General features: G+C 42.1%; 1 protein-coding gene across 2 annotated transcripts; it reads right to left on the bottom strand.

The window, feature by feature from the left end:
* Positions 1 to 3,781: 3,781 nt before the first annotated feature.
* Positions 3,782 to 21,637, bottom strand: LOC115043878 (lysyl oxidase homolog 4-like). Of its 2 annotated transcripts, none has more exons than XM_029502644.1 (15): positions 21,518 to 21,637; positions 20,382 to 20,650; positions 19,649 to 20,286; positions 17,611 to 17,822; positions 11,952 to 11,990; positions 11,643 to 11,850; positions 11,227 to 11,407; positions 9,679 to 9,833; positions 9,419 to 9,586; positions 8,714 to 8,876; positions 8,379 to 8,622; positions 7,450 to 7,565; positions 6,930 to 7,066; positions 4,348 to 4,459; positions 3,782 to 4,262 (listed from the first exon to the last, which is right to left on the bottom strand). In XM_029502644.1, exons 1-15 carry the CDS (start codon positions 21,523 to 21,525, stop codon positions 4,192 to 4,194), a joined length of 2,721 nt encoding a protein of 906 aa, XP_029358504.1. In that variant the 5' UTR covers positions 21,526 to 21,637; the 3' UTR covers positions 3,782 to 4,191. The 2 variants fall into 2 exon arrangements, with proteins under 2 accessions (XP_029358504.1, XP_029358513.1); XM_029502653.1 differs by lacking the exon at positions 21,518 to 21,637 and adding an exon at positions 21,249 to 21,333.
* Positions 21,638 to 22,826: the final 1,189 nt, after the last annotated feature.

A 22,826-nucleotide genomic window follows, 5' to 3' on the forward strand; every position in this document is an offset into this window, starting at 1 on the left:
TTACTGTTAGTGAACTCTTTCAAAGTCACACTAAAGATTTGCTGTTCACGTTTGGACTCATCAGCAGGCAGCTGTTGTGGCTTTGTTAACACTTACGTTGACAACCGATCACTGTACGCATGCAGGTTTGGAAAAGTGTTTATTCTTATGAAATCATTATGTTGCCTGCATCTCATCAGAGCACTTGTGTAATATTCTGCCCCGTCACAACTAAATATCCAAATTGAGGCCAGATCCCAATTTGTGTGACTGCAGCACAGTGTCTGAGGATGACTGAGACTCAGTGCCACGTGGCTCTTTGTGGGCTAATTAAAGTGCTGTGGCCTCAGCCGAGACATCATTGAATGCTCACTTGTGTTAGTATTTTTTTTTTTTTTAATTAGGCCTTCAAAATGAGCACTGACAAATATATCCTCTGCAGGTATTGATGTCAGCGCAGAGGGATGTTTTTTCATAGTATTCAGGGTTCAAAGCCAGAGCGCTTCCTGCTGTGAGGCAGAAATGCTAACCAACCATGCTACCCTACATACATTAATGACATTGATTATTGATAACAAAATATCTGAGAGAATGAGTGTTTTACACACTCAAAGGCTGAGAATAAGGCTAAATAGAATTTTAGTTAGTGAGAAAATTCAGTTAATAAAGATTTATTGAAATATATATAAAACCAAAGGCATTGTTATACTGAATATACTGTGTTTTAATAGTGATACAGCATTTGACAATAATTTAACCAATCAACCACAACATTGAAACCAGTAAGCTGTTTTTCAGTTCTTCACTTTCTATTACGTTTCATCACCACAGACACCCATCCATGACTGAAGAGTAAGAACAAGTTGTCAAATGGTGATTTCAGGTTATGACCTAAGCTCTGCCAGGCCTCTACTGTTTTGAGCACTCGCGACCTCTTTCATAACATATATAATTGACATTTAAATGCGGAATAAGCTAATTTGTACAAATTTTCTTTGTGAATCTGCCAGAACAGAAGTGGACCTCCCTGTGCAGGGCCCTGTAACTTGTCTTTACCATCATCGTGTGAGATCTGAGCCCTGCCTATAATGTCATGCTTTACTGTGGCTACACAAGAAGGCAATGCACCACAGAACAGCCAACTGGGTGCCTCACACACAATCATTAGATTAACTACACAAACACAAACCACTACTAAGCAAGTGGTGGTTTTAAGTGCCATTTCTGCCCTATACATGGTGCACAGAAGCACTGTTATGTCATGGAGCAAACGAAATGTGAGGCATGGTCCAAATGAAGGAATAAACTAATGTCCCGCCACAATAAAGAACGCTGGTTTGGTGCGTTTCCTAGCACCATCCACTGCCAGCAAACACTTCTTATGTTACCCGCCTCCATCAAATGGTTTGACCAGTAACAATCTGGACTAACAATAAGTATTGTCATTATTATTGTTGAAAAATATCATTTGCATAGTTAGAGAAGAGATGTGTCACATAAGGTCTACCTACTACCTCATTTCCAACGATGATAAAAACGTCATATCTCAATTCATTATGGGACTGGTCATTGTTTTTGACGACAACAATGATCAACGAATCAACAATGATCCTGTAGCTTAGCCTTTAAACAAAGTAAATACACAAAATGTTGCTCACAGCGTAGACAGGGGAGAGGTGAAGGTGGGCGACCTTTTATGGATGACACCCTACAGAGGTGAAAGCAGGCATACAGAGAGAAAGAAAGGGAGTCTGAAATATCCACCCATTGGCTCCGAGAAGCGAAAAGGTCAGGACTCTAACCATCAACGCAGAATTTGTGTTATTACAATGCTACATTTTAGTTCTTTATAACTGACTTTGCTCCTCGGGCCTTTCTTGGTCCAGCTTGTCCTCTATCTTAACACGAGTGATGTGTTAATCTCGCCTCTTCAGATAGGAGAAGGTAACCAATCTTCACTTCACCCATCGGTTTGTCAGCTGCTGTTGTGAAGCTTGGAGTTTGTAATTTTACTGTTGCTAACTTGGTATTTGAAACCAGAAGAAACCAAATTTGCAGGAGATTGAATAGATGGGGAGGAGTCACGGCTGGATCTGACCTGATCTGTACGCTCTCCTGATGGGTAGCCACTCCTTAACGCATAACCTGCACCCCGCCATGTTCTTTTGAAGTCGAGTTAAAACCAGCAACTGATAAATTTACTGGGGAAATGTTTTCAGAGGTAATAATTAAGGGAGAAGTAGGGACATTTTTACCGTAGACTGCTTATTTGCTTGTTTCTAGTTGGTCAAGATGTTGGCATTGATGTGATGTTAACTATAGTAAAATGTAGTTAACATGGTCTCTGTTTGCTGTTTGATGGAAACAACTTCTGCATGTTTGCTTCAGCGCTGAAACTGTGGCAGCACTTTTTTCTCCCATTGTTTGCTCTGCATCATGTACACGGTTCTTTACTTAGGAAAGCTCGCACAGTGGATTTATGATTTTAAATGCTAGAAATGCTATGCCAGGTAACATCGCTGGTTGGATTAGCTATAAATCCGTGGTCTTCTCCTCTGTTACTGTAGTTTTTGTAAAAGAAATCTAAACAGGCAACTGGAGGCAGAGCTTCTGAACAAGCTCTGAAAGGAAGGTGTATATTCATATATACAACAGTCTCTGTCAGGCTCCTGCACTGCTTATTGTGCCTGCACAGTTGCCAGCAATACTGTGCTGCCAATACTGCCAGTGGCACTGAAAAATAATATATTTTTAACTACTGTCATTTCCTTAATTTTCTTTTCTTTATATTACTCAATTTATTTTAAATTCCCATATTACTTACAGGATGTGAACATTATATTCCCCTCCGACTCAGGACAGGAAAAATATGTGGCCAAAGTAAACCATGCATAGAAAGTATACCCTTCCAGTGTGACAGCGGTGAGCTGTATTTCCAGTGTTTGTATTTAGGTATGAGGTTGGAAACAACCATTAAAAAAACCAGTGAACTGAGACTCTCTGAGCAGAGATGGCAAATCCAATCAATGATAGTCAAGAGTCGGAGCTTTTTAAAGTCTGCTGATGGAAGCAAATAAATCTAAATGTTGCTGTGAGTTCACAATGGACTTAGCATAAGCCGCAGTATAAACTTAAAGCTCCCTTCTTTCTGTTGTTTACTTCATGGTTAGTTAATATGGAAATCTCTTTTAGCAAGTTATCAGATTCCCATAGTATTCTGCAGAAACTGTAGCTTTAACCATCTTTGTTCTGCTTTAGAGAACTCTGCAGTCAAATAACCATGCCTCCGATAACCATACAGTTTGTAAATCTGACGTTTATTCTTTCTCTACCATTACCAAGAGTTGTGAAAGGCGCAATACCGCAGTACATCAGTGTTCATCTGATGTCACTGATGTTTAACAGACGAAGAACAAACAGATATTTATCATAATAAAATTAACAATACAAAACACAGCCACACAGGGACAAGTTTCAACTCAAAAGTACATTAAAATTCTGCATAAATTAGAGACCTAAAGAACAATATTCCAGAGAGGTAATATAAAACTGTACATGACAATACATTTGCAATACATTACAATATTTATTCAAATAAGGCAAAATAGCACCAAAAAATAAAAATTCTCATTCCAAACCAAAAACCACACAGTTGCAACAGTAAATACTGCATTTTGTAATGTGAACAGTGAAAGCACAGGAGGCGTGTACAGAGTTTTGTTGACAGTCTGTTACCAGTGTTGATATCATATGGATAACAGCCGAGTGATGTACTATAAAAGGTGTGTTGTACTCATGTGCCTTCATGCCATTACTTCACCTGTGGTTATGTTTTGATCAAGGGAATCTTTTTTTCTTTTTTTTTTTGAAAATTCAAGATTCATTTTTGTAAAATTGTAAACTACGCTATGTTTTATCATGGTGGGGTGATACTTTTGATGGTTGTGTGGACTTCCACAAACTATATTTCCCCTCTTATCTCTTTGACTTTCTTACAGCCATTGCTGATGACAATTAGTCACAAGATCAAAATTAGTCATTTTTGCATTACGTTCCTCCCATATCATACTGGTTTCCCATCCCTGCTGCCTCCGAACCTCATCTTTCTATTTACTGGCATGTTGTTGTCATGAAACCTTCTGCCCCTGCCATGTTGAGGTGTGGTGAAGAGATGTACAGTTGTTCTGTCCTTATATCTGTGTGTTCCCTAATTCACAGGAAGTTGTTTGAAATCTGACGTTGGTGGTCAAATAAGTCTTCCACCTCGGCGCTATAAGCATCACCTAAAGAAAAGAGACAAATAAGAAACGTGGAATACATAATAATACTGCATGTTGAAAATGAGATGATTAGAAGTGTTGAGACAACCTGCATGGCATCCGGACATGTAAACTCGGGCTCCGTCGTACTTGCATCTGCAACGCATCACGTTGTTCTGGAAATCAGACTCAGCCATGTCTAAGGAAGGATTGACCTCTACCTGAAGAGAGACGATGTTACAAGATGTAAATCAGTCATATATCCCACAGCACGATAATGAGCTCAGTCAACAAGACACCTGTCCGCAATGAAACTGAATGACTCACACAAACAGTTACTTTCCTTCTGTAAAAGATGGCACCGACATTTCATTTCCTTTACATGGCTTTTAAATCGAAATGATTCCTTTAGCTATCTGCGAATTCGTGCCAATATGAAAAACCAATAACAACAAACTGTCTCGCGGATGTGAAATGTAACTTTGGGCTGGGAAATAATTCAGGAAAACCAAAACATCCAGTCAAAGACTTAAGCTCATCAGTTTATGACCTGCACTGTGACTGGAAGAGCATATTTTACACTATACAAAGTCTATAAAATATCCACAGTTCAATATTTTGAAAACCATCTTAACTTATTCTGTTCTCAATATATCAATCTCATGATTTTATCGTAACTATTAGTTACTATTAGTTATTAGTAATTACTGATTGGCTTAGCTTAGCATTCAGTATGGAAAGACAAAAAGCTAGCCAGGCTCTGAACAGCACTTCTGAAGCTTACTGGTCAAGGAGTTATATTTTTCTTTTAATCACACCAATAAAACGCTAAGTGACAATTTAGCTTGGGTGGGTCTATTTTTAAGAAATAAAGCCGTGACTTCCTGGAGTTTCCACTGAAGTATCTTTCTGTTTAACACTGGAGTGTGTTTTCACAAAGTATGGGAACAAGTGAGAAAGTAACAGTTTACTTCAGACAGTTAGGAAACAACCGGTTTTCCATCGGGCCGGCCGAGAACCCGCAGAATTATTGTTCTCTCCTTTTCTATATGGCTCATGATGTATAAATTGGGGGTTGAAGTGATGCATGACTTCACTTTCCACTGTTATCTCCCTGCAGGAAAAAAAGGAGATATAGATGACAGTTTGGGGTTTTGGATTTAAGTTGCAGCCTATCATTAGGCTGCAGCTATGGTTGGTTGCCATGGTTTGTTGTTTTCCACCCTGTCTGTCTGCCTGCTATATATAAGAAAAGCACAAAAATGATTTTTCCTGATGAACACATCAAACAGATAACTTGACCACATATTCAATAAAGCAACCCTTTTCATTTTTGTTCATTCAGTATAAATTTTGTGGTTACAATTATATTTTTACAGAGAACAATTTTAGATGCAAATGTTCATTATGATGATTCTTTTTCATTACATTCAGCCACACCGTGCATATATTTAAGCCAGTTGGGGTGAAGATATTTGCATAGTCTTTTTTAATATTGCATGTTGAGAATGGGCAATGAATTCAGCACATACTTTACTGTCCCAGTGTAAAACACTATGTTAAATTGGGGGCAGAACTTTTAAAAGCTCTTGTAATAATGTCACACAAAGGACACAAAACCTGTTTTAGACAACTATGAAAGGTTTTCACTGCCATGTAAAAAGACTGTGCTGCTTTTTTAAAATAATGGCGCAATCAAGAACAAAGTCAAGCTGAGGGGGACGTTACCCATCAGTTTCAGTGTATGGTCCTAAAAATGGTTGCCACCCTGTGACTCTTGGTAAAACACCCAGCTGCATGAAAGAAAAAGTTTTTACCGTACCTCAATCTCTTACTTCTTACACAAATTTATGAGCAGCTCCACTGCTGTTCCACCACAGTAAAAACCACAAACTGCTGCTGGGTCATGTTGTCATGGCAATGACACATCCCTGCTTTATGGCATATATGTGGTTTTATCTATAAGACATCGCTTGTCACATGTGCAGTACTCACACAGTGCAGATGGACCACTCCTGCATGCAGTTTACATACAGTTCACGTGAGCACATGAAAGACAAACTCAAACATCTTGGTTTTATGTAAACACTGGGAAAATAATTAGAATCTATAAACATCATCACTTTGCTGCTGCAGAGGAAAAAAATAGAACAAATGACAGAGAGGGAGGACATTTGACTAGGTCACCACAGCAGATTGGATGTCGAGAGACACAGGAGGCATGTGAACAGACTCAGCTTTAAAAAGCAAAAACTCACTCTGTACAAATCTAAAGTGCTGACGGGACCTTTCCACTGCCAATAGGCCCTTACATTCTGAGAGGGTGTACTAATAGCAGGTCTACTTTCTATATAAATCCAGACTAAATTCACTTTCCTTAAATATGCACACACCCTTAAAACTACATACACGCTGTACACCTGAATGGCTGGAAGCACAGCCGAGAGCCATTTAGCTGAAATTATAGTCTTTTATCACAGCTTTTATCTTGTGTGTGCCCTCGGATGTTGAAACACCAACTCCAGTTTTTGCACTGTTGTTTTCTTTCTCTTTTTTAAAACTTTTGTTCCTGATATAGAAAGTTGTGCAGGTTGCAAGCTCGCTGATGTTGTTTGGGTCACTGATTGTCCCTACATGGTTTTCTCTCCACAGACGAATTAAAATCTGGGGAGTAATAACAAGCGTCCTTACCTGGAAGATGTATTGACCAGGTCGTACATCAGTGATGTCGATCCACTGGCAGTCAATGTCGTGGCGGTAGGTGTCCCAGCAGCCAACTGAAATACCCTGCTGTCCCATGTTATAGCAGGCATAGCGTTTATATAAGCCTAAAAAAAAATAAAACAGGCGGAAACAAATGGAGGCTTAGGGAAAGTTGACTATAATATGCAAATTATCTTTGCTGTCCATCATTGTGGATTTGAAATTCTACCCAGGAGCTGTAATTATAACAAAATGATTTAAAAGCTCGAGCTTTTTTATGGACTTGAATGAATGGAAAGGATCTGCACTTCTTAAAGCTGTCTGGGCTTTGTGAAGAAGGCCAAGATCATTTTGGGCTTGGCCTCTGATCTTACAGCTGACTTTAAATGCTCATTATGGGATTTCAGTTTTGTGTTTTTATTTACCCTTGTTCTGGTTTTTGTCACGATTCTGCTCTTTTCTAGACTTCCCTCAAAAAGCAGATTTTTGCAACATTGATTTGTCTCACCTTCGGGACAGTAGGTGTCCTCCAGACAGAAGCTGGCTTTGTGACCTTCAGCCACCTTGGTCCCGTTGAGGGTGAGCAGGTCGTAGTGGGTGAACACCTCAATGCTGTGGTAGTGCCTGGAAATGGGATCAGAGTGGCAAGATTATCACATGAAGCATGTGAATAACGACAGAAAGCCACAGACAATGATTCAGATGCTTGGTTTGTTGCTCACAAGTGTAACTTCATCATCCTGTGTAAAAAACGCAGTGTGACTAATTGTCTGAAATATAGAGGTCATAAAGTCTCCTTTGTTGTTGCAAAGACGTCAATCGGACATAAACAACAATTGTAAAAGTACAAATTGGCAGATACAGATATCAGTATGAAGTCGCCCTCACTCTCGTTAGCCATTCCCAGAACAGGCGCTGCTGAGGCTGAAAGTCAAACCATGTGTTTGCTGGTCAAGGAAGTAGGGTTGTGGCTCGAGCTGTGCCTCTCGCTTTGGGAACCACAAGTGCTGAGATAAGAAGCCAAGCTGCACTCAGGGCAGTCATAGCTCTGACTGTAACAACTAGGTGACCAGTGAGGAGGATGTTTATTGTAAACATCATTTTGGAAGATAAAAGATTGTGTTTATTGCGTTAAATGGCAGGCTTTTATGTGTTTTTGGTTATTTATAGTCCAGATCTCAAAAATATCCCCACACGGTGCTACACCCGTGAACCCCGTCACAGTCATCAAATCTTCCATTTTCATTCATCTCTTGCTACAGACATGTAACTTTTTTCTTTCTTTTTTTTTCTGATGTTTTTTCTTTGTTATGTTTTAAGGAAAATGCTTATACTCCTTGCACCACCACATAATGATGTTCTTTATCGTGCCATAAAAAAGGTTGAGCAGCTTTTTCTCTTTTCAACCAACCTCGTTGGATCATTCTCCAGTCTTACCTGTGGCACTGGTGCCATGTCCAACTTTCTCTGCTGGCCCGGGGTCTGAAGTCGGCGCGGCCAAGGTTCATGATGCGGGAGGAAAAGCGCAGCAGGCGGCGGTGTCCGTAGGGCCAGTTCATCCTAGCAGCAGATGATGACAAGCAGTTCTCCTCATTGGCACAGGTCAGCAGGTGGAGGGGTCGATCCTCCAGGTAGGCCGTCTCTTGGACGAGCTGAGCGTCCAGGACAAGGTCAGGAGCAGCTGCAGGGGGTCAACACTCAGAGTTTACTGCACAGCCACTGCACAACGTATGAATGCATGAACATAATGTGTTTGCTGGTTTTGGCCTCACTCTCTACACATGTGACGCCTGCAGCCCTGCCGTCTCCTCCTCTGGGACAGTACATGTGTGTGTTTCTGCGGCACTGCTGAATGGACATCTCAGTGCCGATGCAGTGGGTCCCACTCAGCACCACCTCTCCAGCATCTGCAGAACCAGGCCAGTACCAGGTTTCCTGCACAGACACACAAGAGGAGAACTAATTCACATGCAAAATCATTAGAGCTCATTTGTGTGGTTGCGTTAAACATTTCTGGAATAATGAAAGGAGGATGTAAAGTGGAGAAGGTAAATAGCAACGTCCGCTCTAAAAAAACTAAACTATTTATAGGGACAATCAGGACACATTATCACATTTTCCACCTTCTTTCCCAGTGTCAAAACTGTGGGTTAAATGTTCCCCGCTTCCCCCCTCAAAACACAGTAACACTGCCCTTTCCATGCACACTTCTATTTTCAGCTTGTTTGCTCTGTGAATTTTTCCTGATCTCTCTTTGCCTCACTTTCCCTCTTTTATTTTCAGTGCGCTGGAAGTGGACGTTAGAGAAGCCTGTAATTACCTCAGGCCTCAGTAATAACACAGGGCAGACAAAAAAAAAAAAAAAAACAGCAGGATGGAGAGAGAGAGGAGGATATCTAGGAGCGCAAGAAAAGGAAAGGAGAAACAGAAACTTGAAAATCATACATAACATTAAAATACTGTGATCTGTTGCGAACCTGATGAGCTCTTGAGGCAAAGCCCAAGCCCAGTTGTCGACAGACCACCATAGCTTCGTTGATGCCCCAGTTCTCACTGCAGACAGATCCCCAACGCTTCACTCCTCCAACCTCCATCAGCACCTCCACGCGGCCCTCTGCTGGCTCTCTGCCACCTGCCAGACGCACCTGAATGTAACAGGGAGGAAACAGGGCTTTCCTGTGAGTGATAATGCTTGTCTGTGTATTTGTAGGCATGTTTCCATGTGTGGGTTTCTCACCATGCTCTGCGTGCCCGTTTTGGGCACGTTGCAGCGGATCGCTACATCCTGGTTGTGTTTGCAGCTGTAGAGAGGCACTGCTTTGTACTGGCATTCTGTAATCGACCTCTCCCTGCCTGTGCACTGGACGCTGTTCATGTGGATGGGACCCGTACCTACAGAGGAGGGCGTGGAGCGACAGATGATAGATGCATGTATCTTTCAAACCACGCACACACATTAATAGGTTTAAGAAAAAGTCTACAAAACCTGATGGCCACAGATGTCCACAGAGGGATTAAAAGCCCAGACATGATCGGGAACTCTGATGTGGCTCTGAAACTGAGTTTAGCCAGAGAGCTTCCAGTCTAAATTACTGCAGTCTGAGTGGTGCACTGCACACCAGGGCTGTGCTTCATAAACCAAAATAGGTACCAAAATGGCAAAACAGAGGAAAACCTTTGAACACATCTATGTTTGCGTAGGTGTGTGAGGCCCAGCCTAATGCCATTAAAGCCCTATAATTTGGCCTTAAATAGTTAATGATGTCATCAAGTCTAGCTTCAAATTCACTAACCATGAGCCTTCACATGCCTCCTGCAAGGCAGATTACTCTCTTATATGTTTGCACAACTTTGGCTAACAGGCCATGGGCATTAAAAGCTGCACGACTCCTCTCTGCTCATTATCATTGAGTGAGCAGCACCATAGCACCTAGTTTAATAGAGCCCTAAAGTTAACACTCAAATGCTTTCCATCACTACTTCATTAAGTAAAGTAGAGAGAGGGAAATGCACCCACCATTATAGAACATGCTATGTGCTCGTTTGCGCAGAAAGATAATGGGGGGAAATGAACGTGATTACAGAGTCACTCCAGAGGTACAGCGAGAAACTAAAAGGCAATAATAAAGTGTGAGAAAGTGGCGACTATGCTGTTTCTGAGGAAAATGTTTCGCTCTATTATTGCTACATAATCTGGTGACTATATTTTCATGCCCACAACACTAAGGCCAAAACAATCACATCTCTGAATGTTTGGTCATGCTCACTGCCAATGCCTTACATCCTGACTTTCAAAGACGCTCTAGCTGTTCACATACAACAGGTTTATTTTGACAACAACACATGGTTGCTAGAAACCTCCTAGCACAGTTTACACTCATATAATTGGCCATGGGGAGAGTGCCACAACAATCGGCTTGTACGATAGAAGGGGAGGTGAGGCCATAAACATCTTCCATGGGTTTATTTGTCTGCCCAGGCCCATGGTTCTTTAGTTCTGTGTTTAGCAACAGACATTTAAACAGGGAAATGTTTAGTCTGAAGGAATCACTGAGCCATAAGTGATCATGCTCGGGGTGAGGGGTGAACTCAGGCACTGATTCAAAGTTATTGCTATTTCACACTGATAACTGATAGTCAGATAAGCAGTCAAGGATCTTCATTGTACGCTACAATCTTCTGAATAGTTTGCTAATAACATAAGGTGACAAATAAAGACCCCCAAATTAGTGACATTGAGTCAAGCTAGGTGCATCTTCAAAGCGCAGTATGTGTCCCAGCCTACCCTGTCCCAGTTGAGCCTTAGTGAGGGCCTCTTTGGCTGTCCCGAAGCCCAGCTCCCTACAGACCACACTGGCTGCAGGTAGGTCCCACAGGTGGTCACACACTGTGCCCCACTTGCCCTCACGCAGCACCTCGACACGACCCTCACCCAGACGGGGTCCCGCCTTCAGCCGCACGACAGGCTGGATGGAGAAAGGAGGAGCACAGGTGAGTACGTCTCTCTGGATCAGGGACAGTGAATCCCTTTTTTGTGCACAGGTGAAATAAACATTCATTAGAAAACTTAAGAGATTTTGATCCATACTAATAGCAATTCTTCCACGCTTCCAGCGTGCCTCCTATTTGTTGCTTTATATTCAACAAGGGGGACAGAATGTGATTTCAATCATTGACTAGCTGGTCATCCTCCACACTGACCGGCACAGCAGGCGGCGCAGGTACTCTTCCAAAGCGTGTAAACTGGGATCCAGGGACACAGCGGGCCACGGCATGCATGCCCCCCTTGCATGGCACATCGCTCCTGGCAAAGGACAGCTGGGCCCGGCACTGCGACAGAGAAGCCTCAAAACCCTGACACTGCACTTTCTCCACCCAGTAGGCCTTTTTACTGATCTGGGTCCTCAGTCTGGATGAGGAATCAAGAGGAGGAAGGAGTAGAGAGACAGGAGAGTTATATCTGTTACCTCACTCATCATATGACAGAATATGAGAAGATGCTGCTTTTACCTGGAGGATGGATCAGCTAACTTGGAGTTCCACAGTTTCCTGAAAGAGAGATTTTTTTAGAATAAGAGTTGTGAATCTTTAAATCCAGTACACTAAAGAACCATCAGTTCTGTACAATCCCAGAGCTTTTCTTTTGCCCGTCCCTCTTGTCAAGTCACCTCTTTCTTCCTAAATTATCCTTTCGTCTGCTTCTTGACATCCTATACTCTTCCATTATGTCTATCAAACCTGAAGTAAATAAAAATGAAAACCCTAAATATCAAGAAGACAGCATGGAGAGGGTGTTTACTTTTGGGGATAAACATATCCTTTATGTAAGAGACAAAGAGTGAGAAAGCAGATCGCATAACCCCACAATTTTTTCCTTCTTCCCTCTCAAACTACCATCTTCTTGTTATGACATTTTTTTTTATCTTCCATGGATATTTCTAGTTTAGTGTTTGTCTATATGTCTACAGTGGATGTCTGGTGTTTGGCATGCAGGTGGAAAAAATAACTAAAAATGTGAATAAACCACTATGTATTAATCCCTGCAGGAAGCCTTACTGAGGTCTTCTGACTTCAACAGGGTTTTCAAAACTGTGTCTACTTTCATTGGAATTACCTTAAATTGGAGTCAAATCCTAAAGGGAAACTGTGTATACACAAAATGAGGCCCCATACGTCTGAACGCACACACACAAAACCATGCAGGCAGAATCTCTGAAGTGTCCTTCAGTGACACACACACACACACACACACAAATAGTACATTAATGCTGACCACTTGCCTCAGCCAGTGTGACCACAGATAGCAGCAGTGTGACGGATGACTTTCATGAATGCACCTGAATTAAATGAGTCACAACACTGACCAAAGTACAGACCAGAGGAGGGTTTTTCTCTACCTCCAGACTCATGATGAAAGTAGATATTTAAAGTAGTAGACGTTTCCTCTCCAGCAGAGGTATTCCACAGTGCCAACAATAGGTGTGTCCGTTAAGGAAAGCCATCAACAGGAGGCCCATTGGAACGTGTGACCTTCAATTCATTTATAAACCAACAACAGACCACTCAACTGTGTATGTTTGCATTTTATGCTGCAATTCTACCTTCACATGACTTTACACACGGCACTTGCAAACATCAATTACATTATCACTCTCATCGTGTCTGCTGTTTGATGCTGAGCAGGTAGCGCACAGTGCAGTTTTACTATAGTTACCTGATGCATCTGTAAACAGGGTTAGTAAGTGGCTGCCTTCATTTCTTTCCTCATTCTTTACTTGATTTTTTTTTCTTCAGACACACACACCCCTCTACAGTGACCTGTTGCACGGCTGGGGTCATTCTTGGGTTAATGTCCATGCATGTGTTTGTGTGTTCTGCACAGTTTAAAATTTTCCATAACTTGGGCATAGATCAAAATGAGCGAGACAGACTGGTATATGTGGTGTGTTGTGTGTGTGTGTGCTGTTGGGGGTGTTACTTCATGGTTTGTTAGAGGGGGAGGAGGGGTGGGCACTACCCATATAATTGCCCGCTGTGCTCGGCAGTGTGCTGTGCGGTCGAGCAGTAGCATGTTGGTTCACACACTCCAGACATGGAAATATGCACGTACATATCAACTTTCCCTCTGTTAAAACAAAGCCCTTTAAAACCATATAGTTACCAAACACTGTGAGTGAATGCTGGGAAACACAGAGCGAGTGATGTAAGACTGCAGTTTCCATGAACTGGGATATTTTATGTGCAGTGCCCAACTTCCCAGGAAGAGGAAAAGCATGTTCTTTTGTATTTTAAGGCACATTTCTGTTGTCCAACAGAAAGCTGAGCGTGCTGAGTGCGATGCTCTTTGTCCAATCAGAAGCACAGGTTGAAGTTGAATTAAGGCTTTCAGTCTTATGAGGAGACTTAAAGGAAGGGGGGTGAACCACAGCCTCAAGCCTCAGTGCAACAAACAGGTTGTGACCACAGCAATGAATCCTTGTTGAATCCTTTTAACCATGAGATTTTCTGACTTCTCAGCATCTTCAGCTCAATTCCAGGGTTTTTATGCAGCTCTGACCACACAATGCCATAAGCCAGGCTGGAGAGAGGAGCTGACTGTCAGGAAAGCAGAGATAACCTGTTATTATGCTGCATGAATGCAAAGCTGCCTGACTGGAACTATCAGCTTGGTCAGGAGACAACAGGTTGCCACACTGACTCCACAACAGTCTCTAGACGGTCCCATCAACCTCTGTGGAACAACATTCAAAGGGATGATAATGATCTTTCCATGAAATGTGGGTTTTAGTGTAATTGCCACAAAGGAATTAAACTCTGTCTTAAAAAAGCTGTAACTGAGAATGGGAGAAGGGTGAAAATAAATTAGAATAACTAAATAAGTTACATTAAGCCTCAAAGAGAGTGTGGATGTGATGAAACAAGGGAGCTGGAAAACGGCTTAAGCACTTGCCTTCTGTAAGCATGACAAAGAGGAGGAGTATTTAAACATCTGTGAAAATGCAGTGAGCAACTTAATAGGCAGAGACAAAGGCAGTCACACCAAAAAAACAACCATGGCCAGATTGGGAAATGCTGACACAGCAAATGTGGGTGCAACAGGTTCAGTCGAAAGAATATTCTAGATTAGAGGATCTCTCAAACCATAATTACAACTATTCATAACCCATAAACCCCAAAGAAGAGCAGGCGTGGACCTCTTCCAACACAAGTAGCACCAGAACAGCGACATTACATCGTCCTGGTGCTACTTGTGTTGGATGAAAATGTAGCTACGATTTTGGGTTAGTTTTTTGTATTTTTTTGAGGGGGGGGGGGTTACAGTACATAATACACTGCATGTCACAATTTCACCCTTACAATTGTAACAGAACAGTAGTCTTAAAGGAAATGTGAGGTTTGTACATCTGCTGTGTTGGGAAACTACTTGAGTCCTCCCAGTAATGCCAGCATCTAAATCGCTCCTCACAACGTGACTTTAACATTTACCATGCTCAAAATGTTCACCATCTAAGTTTAACACGTTAGCATGCTAACATCAAATATTAAAATGCTTGTGTTAGGAAGTTATTGATGCATTTCTTGTCTGTTTGTTAGCATTTAAAGGAAAAAACTAATCAAAACAAAACCCCTCATGACTGGACATCCCCAAAATTTCATAGTAATGCACTGAACAGTTGTTAAACCTTTCAGTGAAAAAAAATATGGTGGCGCTAGAAGAAGATTTACAGTATTCCTAAAGTCCTTCTCCTCTGCTAACTCAAAAATAACCTCCAAAAAATTTCACGGCAAATTTGCAGTTGTTGAGACATTTCCAAACTGAAACGGCTGGAGCCATTTTCAAAAGGAACATATTTCACAAGCCGACTAGAATAAAGACTGTCTCACAATACTTGAATGCAATTTCCATAACTCCAATTTATGATGCTTGTTCTTTCTTGCTAAAAATCGCTTTCTATCCTCCTCAGATGTTTACTGTTACACCAGAATGGCTGCCTGATTCATCGGTGGGTGGAGGGGGACAAAAAACAAACAACATTCTCTGGCTTGGTCAACTTGATTTTTTTTTTTTTTTTTTTTTTACCAAAACTGTTGCTTGTGTTCTTGGCAAAGATAAATCCTGTTTCGCCCTGACTGCACTGTGGTGTTCTCTATTCAGATTCTCAGATTGCATTCAGAAGTTACAACAATGGACAACTGGACTCTGAGGTCTGATCCATATCTGGCCTGTAGGACTTTCCTCCCCCGACCAAAAGGAGTAAAAGTGAGAACAAAATGAAGTCTCTCCCATCATTGTATCTGACTACACAATGCTGAAGCAGCCCTGAGAGTAGGGTTGCCAACTCCCTGAAAAATAGTTGATGGACACCTGGTTGGCAGGGCCAGCCGACCCGATTTCCTTCAGCCCTCCTGGCAATGGTAGAGTGAAATCATTTTACAGACCATTTTTTATCCTCATAGAAAGACAGGACAATAGACATCCCTTTTAAGCTCAATATGGGAAACAGATTTTTGTTTCTAAATTTGGGATGATTACATTTTTCAAGGGATGGTTGGAAACCCTACCTGAGAAATAAGGGAGTCTGAAAGTTATTCATTTAAAGACTATAGCCTTGGTGGTGACCAGGGGAGTTGAGGAAAAGCAGCTGGTATCTCGCTGCCATGCAGAGCAGGGCAGAACACAAGGGCTAATTATTGCCAACTTGGAGAGACAGATGGTGCAGTCCAGCGGTCATCCTGTTAGCCAAGTCATAAAAAGACCTCTGTGGGCAGACAGACGGACACACAGAGGGCTGTGTTTGCATGTGCACAAGCATGTGTGAGTGTGCTTGTGTGTTTATTTGTGTGTGCACGTGGCTCATGGACATAGTTTATGTAAGGTCCTCTGTGATGAGGATTCAGGGAGGGGTGTATTAGCATATGTGTGTGTGTAAGTGTGGCATTGGGGTTTTGATGGTACGTATGTAGGAAATTCGAAGGTTTGTGTCGGTGCTACAGTGGATATTTATGGCCAAAGTCAGACAGATGGATTTATGGGGCTAAACAGTCTGACATGATTAGCATAGTGGATGATTTGTATTTGAGGGACAATAAAAAAATTATGAAAACACTAACAGGTTGCTCGGTTGGTTTTCTGCTGCCGGGTTTATTTTTTGAGTCTTGAACATGTGTCTGGAGTTGTGTCTATAGGTTATGATAAATGATTATCTGTGACTGTGCCAGCTTGTACATTTTTAACACATTTAAGATTTTTGGTCAGCTCTTATCTGCAGTACATACCCAATTGTTTCACTCACAGTCTGAAGACATACATGTTGGCTGAATTGAATTGGTAACTAAATTGCCAGTAGGCCTGAGGGTAAGTGTGAATGGCTCTACGATAGACTGGCAACCTGTCCAGGCTGTTCAATACCATCGCCCGAAGCCAGCTGGGATAGATAGATGGATGGATAGATAGGTGGCTGGATGGATGGATGGATGGATAGATGGATGGATGGATGAAAGAGAATTAGCTGCTCGGTTGTGTACACCAGCTAGTCATTAACTTGATTGCATCTACTGTTAGGCTGACATATTAGCAGCTTTTCGGATAGATATAAGAAGTCCTGTTGAGATAGTTGAGATAGTTGAGTTGTTTACATGTTGAGACTAGCAAAGCTAACTTGGTAGAAAACATGTCACCATTTATTATGCCACATTGTTGTTAAATATCTTAAATGGTTTGAAACACATGCCTGTATTTGGGATTTAATTTGACTCCTCTAAGTTAAATGATCATTGACAAATGATTTTGACAGACATTAAACTTCCTCTTATGGGTTGCTCTACATTGGAAAGTGCTGTTGTGCAGAATTCTTCGAAACTATGAGTATTCTTTCTTAATTATATGAGATTAGAAACCATGTATGGGAGGCTTCATCCGAAAAGACACACACCATGATGATGATGATGATAATCTTGTAGTCTGGATCTGACATTAATGACACACTCTTAAACTATTTTAAAGGCCTGTTCTGAGGCGTCTCTCAGACAGACCTGGCACCTAACCTTTTAACACTTTTCCATCCGCTTCATAGTACGACACACACACACATACAAAACACCTCCATTAGCACTTGTGTGCTCTTTCTCCGTCTCCCTCCTCTGCTTTCTTCCGCTCTCAGATACTCACCTGTAGCTGTTCTGGTCGAAGGCCTCTGCAGCAGGGAATCCCAACATGCCACAGACAACACGGCTGCTGCTTAGGTCCCATCCCTGGCTGCACACATGACGCCACCTCCCAGCGTGCTTCACTTCCAGCACTCCCTCTGTCACCAGACCCCCGTGGTTGCCGGACAGTACAGACCGGAGACGAACCTCCTCTAAGTGAACCTTCTGAGAGGCCTGTCCATCAGAAAACATGCCATTTTTGACTGATTAAAAAAATGTGTGTTATCAACCCTCTGTATTCTACAGATACAGGAGAGAGGCTGATCTTTTTCAAACTTGTTTAATGTTTCAATACGAGTCTTAACCTTCTTCTGCAAGCCTTTGTCGTGCACTGCAAAACAAGGAGGGTTGAGCCGGATACTCGGCTGAAACGAGTATCTGGTACGGGTGGAGCAATTTTGACGAGTATGAGCACCAAACGAGTTAATACGAGTCAATATCCTGCTGGGCTGAAGGAACTCCTCCTCAGGGCTCCTGTGATAGGACAGAGCGCAACCAGAGCCACGCCCACCGGAAGTAAAAACAATCGGCGGCACAATTTAAAAACCGCTGTCCGGTAGTTAGCTTAAACTTTATTTCAACATGTCAGAGGATTATTTTAACACGTTAGCTGTACCGGAGGAAAAACGGTACAGCCTTTCCCATTGTCCCTTCAGCTTGCCTTCATGTTCATGGTGAAATGATCCCACTAAATGGCCGGAGGTGACATACATCGATATTTATCTACCTGATGGAGTCCCCGGTAAGATCATAATTTAACCTGATAGATAAAAAATTAGGCTACATCTACACTACATCATCATCCTTTTAAAACTGCCTTTTATAACCCAAACGTTTCAAATCTGCCCCACTTTATGGGGTGATGGGGTAAAAACCTGATGAAGCAGCCCGCATGTGTTTCTCATCCTCACTGTTCCTTCACCGGTCAGGTTTTTTTCGGTCGGCTCGATCTTCTTACCTCGATGTAATACAAACTACGCTGCAAATAAAATATATGGAGGCTTACAATAAAGATAGAAACTTCTGACCAATCCATATTAATTTCAGGCTAGAAAATACAACTTTCGTGTAAACCACGCCCATTTCCGATTTAGCCCCGCCCCTTATGAGTATGAATACGAATACAAATAAAGTAGTTGGTTGAACAGACACGTATAGTGGTGTACTCGCTCATCCCTTTATTTTCACAAACATAACTGCAGCACGATGGTGTAATTGTTCGCACTGCTGCTTCCACAACAAGAAGGTTGAGGGTTCGGTTCCCTGCCTGGGGCCTTTCTGTGAGGAGTTTATTTGTTGTCCTCGTGCCTGTGTGGGTTCCCTCTGGATACTCCACTTTCCTCCCACCCTCCAAAGACATCATGTTTGGGTTAACTGGTGACTCTGAAGTGTCTGTAGGTGTGAGTGGTTGTTGGCCCTGTGATGGATTGTTGTACCCCACCTTCGCCCAGTGTGAGCTGGGATTGGTTCCAGCACCCCCTCTGATCGGAAATGGATAAGCGGTAGAAGATGAATGAAACATGAGTTCTCCCTTGCTCAGACAACACAATGACTAAATATATTTAGACGCCAACCTATTGAGAGAATGATAACAGACGTCTCCAATCATCACACTCTCTAATCATCTGCATTACATAATGTAGGCAGAAAAGAAAACAAACAGCAAATAGAGTTTGCCTCATGACGGTTTACGTGCCATGATAATTACACAATCGTGAAAAAAGTCTGAACTCAGCAACTTTAAAGTAAAAAAACAAGCAATTTCCTGAACTCCTTGCACATTCTTTAAGTTGTTGAACTGCTGAGCTGCTGGTGGTTAAATGAAAATTCAGGGCCTTTTACCTCCTGTGAACTGGATCTGTAGAAGGTTTGTGTTGAATTTTGTCTTTAATTACACTCATCCACAAATGTTTTATCATCAGAGTCTGGCCACAGCTAGAATGGACTGCCTCAATGTTGTCTACTAAAGGTTGTATGCATTAAGGAGTGTGTGTTCTTACCTGTGTGTAATGTGCATCAATCTCCACCCCCATGTCTGGATAACCAGGGTCTGGTTCAACATGGTTCCCACTGAGCCGCTGATTTCTGTCACTCCTCCGCTCAGACTGGAGTTGAGAATGAGATGGCCTGTTCACGTGCCCCTCTGCATCCCATCTCATTGCTTGCGAATTGGTCCTTGCTGTCTCTTGCCTTTGCCTATAGGACGCACCATTAGCAAGACGTGCAGGTAGCTCATGCCCTTGTGGCGAAGCTGGGTTCAGCGGCTCATTTGCTGTGAAACTGCCTCGATTCCTTCGCAAGATTTGGATCTCATGGCCATTTTCCTGAGGAGAGATGCTGCTGCGACGTGCAGATGGATTGCGATGGAGGGCGATCTCGTGGCCTCTCGCAGAAGAAGTTGTTCCAGGTGCACCTGCAGGGGTCACCGGCTGTCGGTTTCTCTGTCTTGGCTGGTGCCTGGAGGGTGACGTTGACTCCGTCAAAGAGTCAGGGGTAAAGTCAGGTCTCCTTTCTGGGCTGCAGATCACTCCCAGGTCCTCTGCGTGGGTGCAGTCATTGACCCCCCAGCCATTGGAGCGACATTCTGCAATAGAGCGCTCTGTACCCTTGCAGCGCACATTGTCCAACCAGATCAGACCTAACAACAAAGAGGGGGATAAATTATTGAACCAAGAGAAATAAAAACTTTAATAATGATGGTGTACAAAGCAAAATACTTTTGGCTGGACAAACCTTGTCCCTCGCCAAACTTGGCACTGTGGGCCCAGGTGAAGCTGCGCTGATAGCCCAACTGTCTGCACACCACATTGGCCAGGTTAAGATTCACCTCATCATCACACACGGTTCCCCATGCTCCATTATAAAACACCTCCACACGACCCTCATTTGCATTTCGCCGACCCACTCCTGCAAGTCGCACAAGCACCTCCTGGGCCGACAGGGACGGAGGGTGGAGGAGGAGCAGCAAAAGGAGTGTGGAAAGGGAGCTGAGGCACAGCATCCTGAAAAAAAGGCAAATAGGGAATGATGCACAAGGACAAGAAGATGCATATAAAGCAAGAGTACTTTAAATAAATGTACACGATACCACAAAAATCACACAAAGGCATGCAGCTCACATTCCTTACTCTGACTAAACATATAATTAGAAAAAGCTCTTCAAACTCTAATGGGACATTCCACAGTGAAATGAAGAATTGATAGAGGCTTTTATCCTTTAAAAGTGATCAGTCATTTAAAGGGCAGCCAGAGGCTTGAGAAACACTTCAAAAACGAATCCCTGTCTGAACCAGTCAGAGCAGAGGGAGTAATAACTGACGCTAAAAGTAGCCTCTTCATCCAGCCAACGGAAACTTTGGCTTTCCACAAACCCTCAAGTTTAGCTGTATGTATTTAGCCAACAGACACAAAAGCAAATAAACACAGTCATAAAAAAAATCTGTCACACATAAATAAAACAGCAAGTCTGCATCTGTGAGAGGCATTTTAATGGGCAATGATTAATTTATCCTCCATCCAGCTCTGAATCCTGCCTCTCATAGTAAAGATGATGAAGCTGAAGATAAGTTGCAGAAAATGTCTAGAAGATGAGAGAAACACCTTCTGCTGACTTCATCCACACTGGGGCCAATGGTCCGTGAAATATTACGTACAGATAAGATACAGTCCTAACATATATTCACTCAAGCACACACACATTTAAATAAAAGGAATATCTCAGACTAAGTCAGAATTTTTATAGGAAAAATGCACTCAGGTTTCTTTAGGAATGAAATGTTGACTATTGAAAGAAAGCTGCAGTGTTAAAAAAGTAGACTTAAGGTCCAGTAGAAATAAAAGAGCGAGAAGAAGGCTGAGGTTGAACTCACCTTGCCATTTATCTCAGCCTGGAGTTACTGAGAGAAAGAAGGGAGAGAGCTCTGGAGGAAAAGAAGGCTGTGAGTTTGGTACTGATGTCTCTCTATTCTCCTCTTTTCCCTCCCTCTTTCTTTTTCTGTCACTCCCTCAGATCTGTTAATTTATCCATCCCTCCCCTTTTCTTCATTTATGCAACGTTTTTTTTTTTTTTTTTTTTTTTTTTCCTGGTCTCCTTTTCATCTTGTCACGTTTGTGCTCTGCATCACATCACCCTTCAAAGAAAACCTGGAAGACTGACCACGGAACTCAATTAAAAAACAGAGGAAATACAATGTGAACCACAAATGATGTTTTTACTGTTTAGTTCCTCCTTGTGTTATTCCAGAGTATCAACATTTAGATGATTCTGTGATAATTAGTGCATCTCAGCACAGACCTGTTGAGACTTGACACTTGTTGTTTTACTTACTTCCCCTGCAGCGGGCACAAATCAAACCAACCTCTCTCTTGCCGGCTGGTCACGTGGTCAGATGGATGGAACACGTGAGTTCAACTTATAAAAGATGAGGATTTCGTAAGAATCTCCTTTTTCTTCCTTTTGTCTGTGTCTGTATATTATTGTTTGTGTATAAATGTTACAAAGTCCTCAGATGCAAGTCATTGTAAACTTTGATGTAAAAAGTCACACACACACACACACACACACACACACCCTTGGCACCATCCCAAACCCACAGTTAGTGGTGTCATGAAATAAATACTATGTATGCTGCTGTAAGAAAAGAAGCAGCCTGTCTGAACTCTGTCTCTTTGCCTGAAGTTCAGTTTCATAACATCCTGAGTCGTGGCACCTCTTCACGTGAGGGACGCTCTCTCTTAGATTAGAGATGGACAGTGGCTCCATCCATTTAAATGAAGAGCAGCTATTCCCAAAGATGAGGTTACAATGGTTAAGCAGAAACAGCTAAACATCATTTAAATCAAATACAGTTAAATAAACCCAGTATTGATTATGTACAACTATTTATCACATTGCTCAAACATGATCCTAAAAATTATAAACCCTCTCAAAAATCACAAAGTTGTTTGTAAACTTACAGTTGAGCACCCAAGTAAGAAAAAAAGATAGATATTTAAGTCATTAGAAATAATAGATTATTTTAAGAGGTGAATATATCTCTGCTACTATAACCTTTTCATGATTCAGCAAGTTCTATGTTCTGCCTGAAAATTATTCCTAAGAGATTTCTATTCTGCTGTTGTGGAGATGTGATAGGAGAGGAGACAGTGAAGATCAAGAGCTCACTCTAGTGGAGTAAA

The sequence above is a fragment of the Echeneis naucrates genome, chromosome 1 (assembly GCF_900963305.1).
Source record: "Echeneis naucrates chromosome 1, fEcheNa1.1, whole genome shotgun sequence".
Classification (NCBI taxonomy): Eukaryota; Metazoa; Chordata; class Actinopteri; order Carangiformes; family Echeneidae; genus Echeneis; species Echeneis naucrates.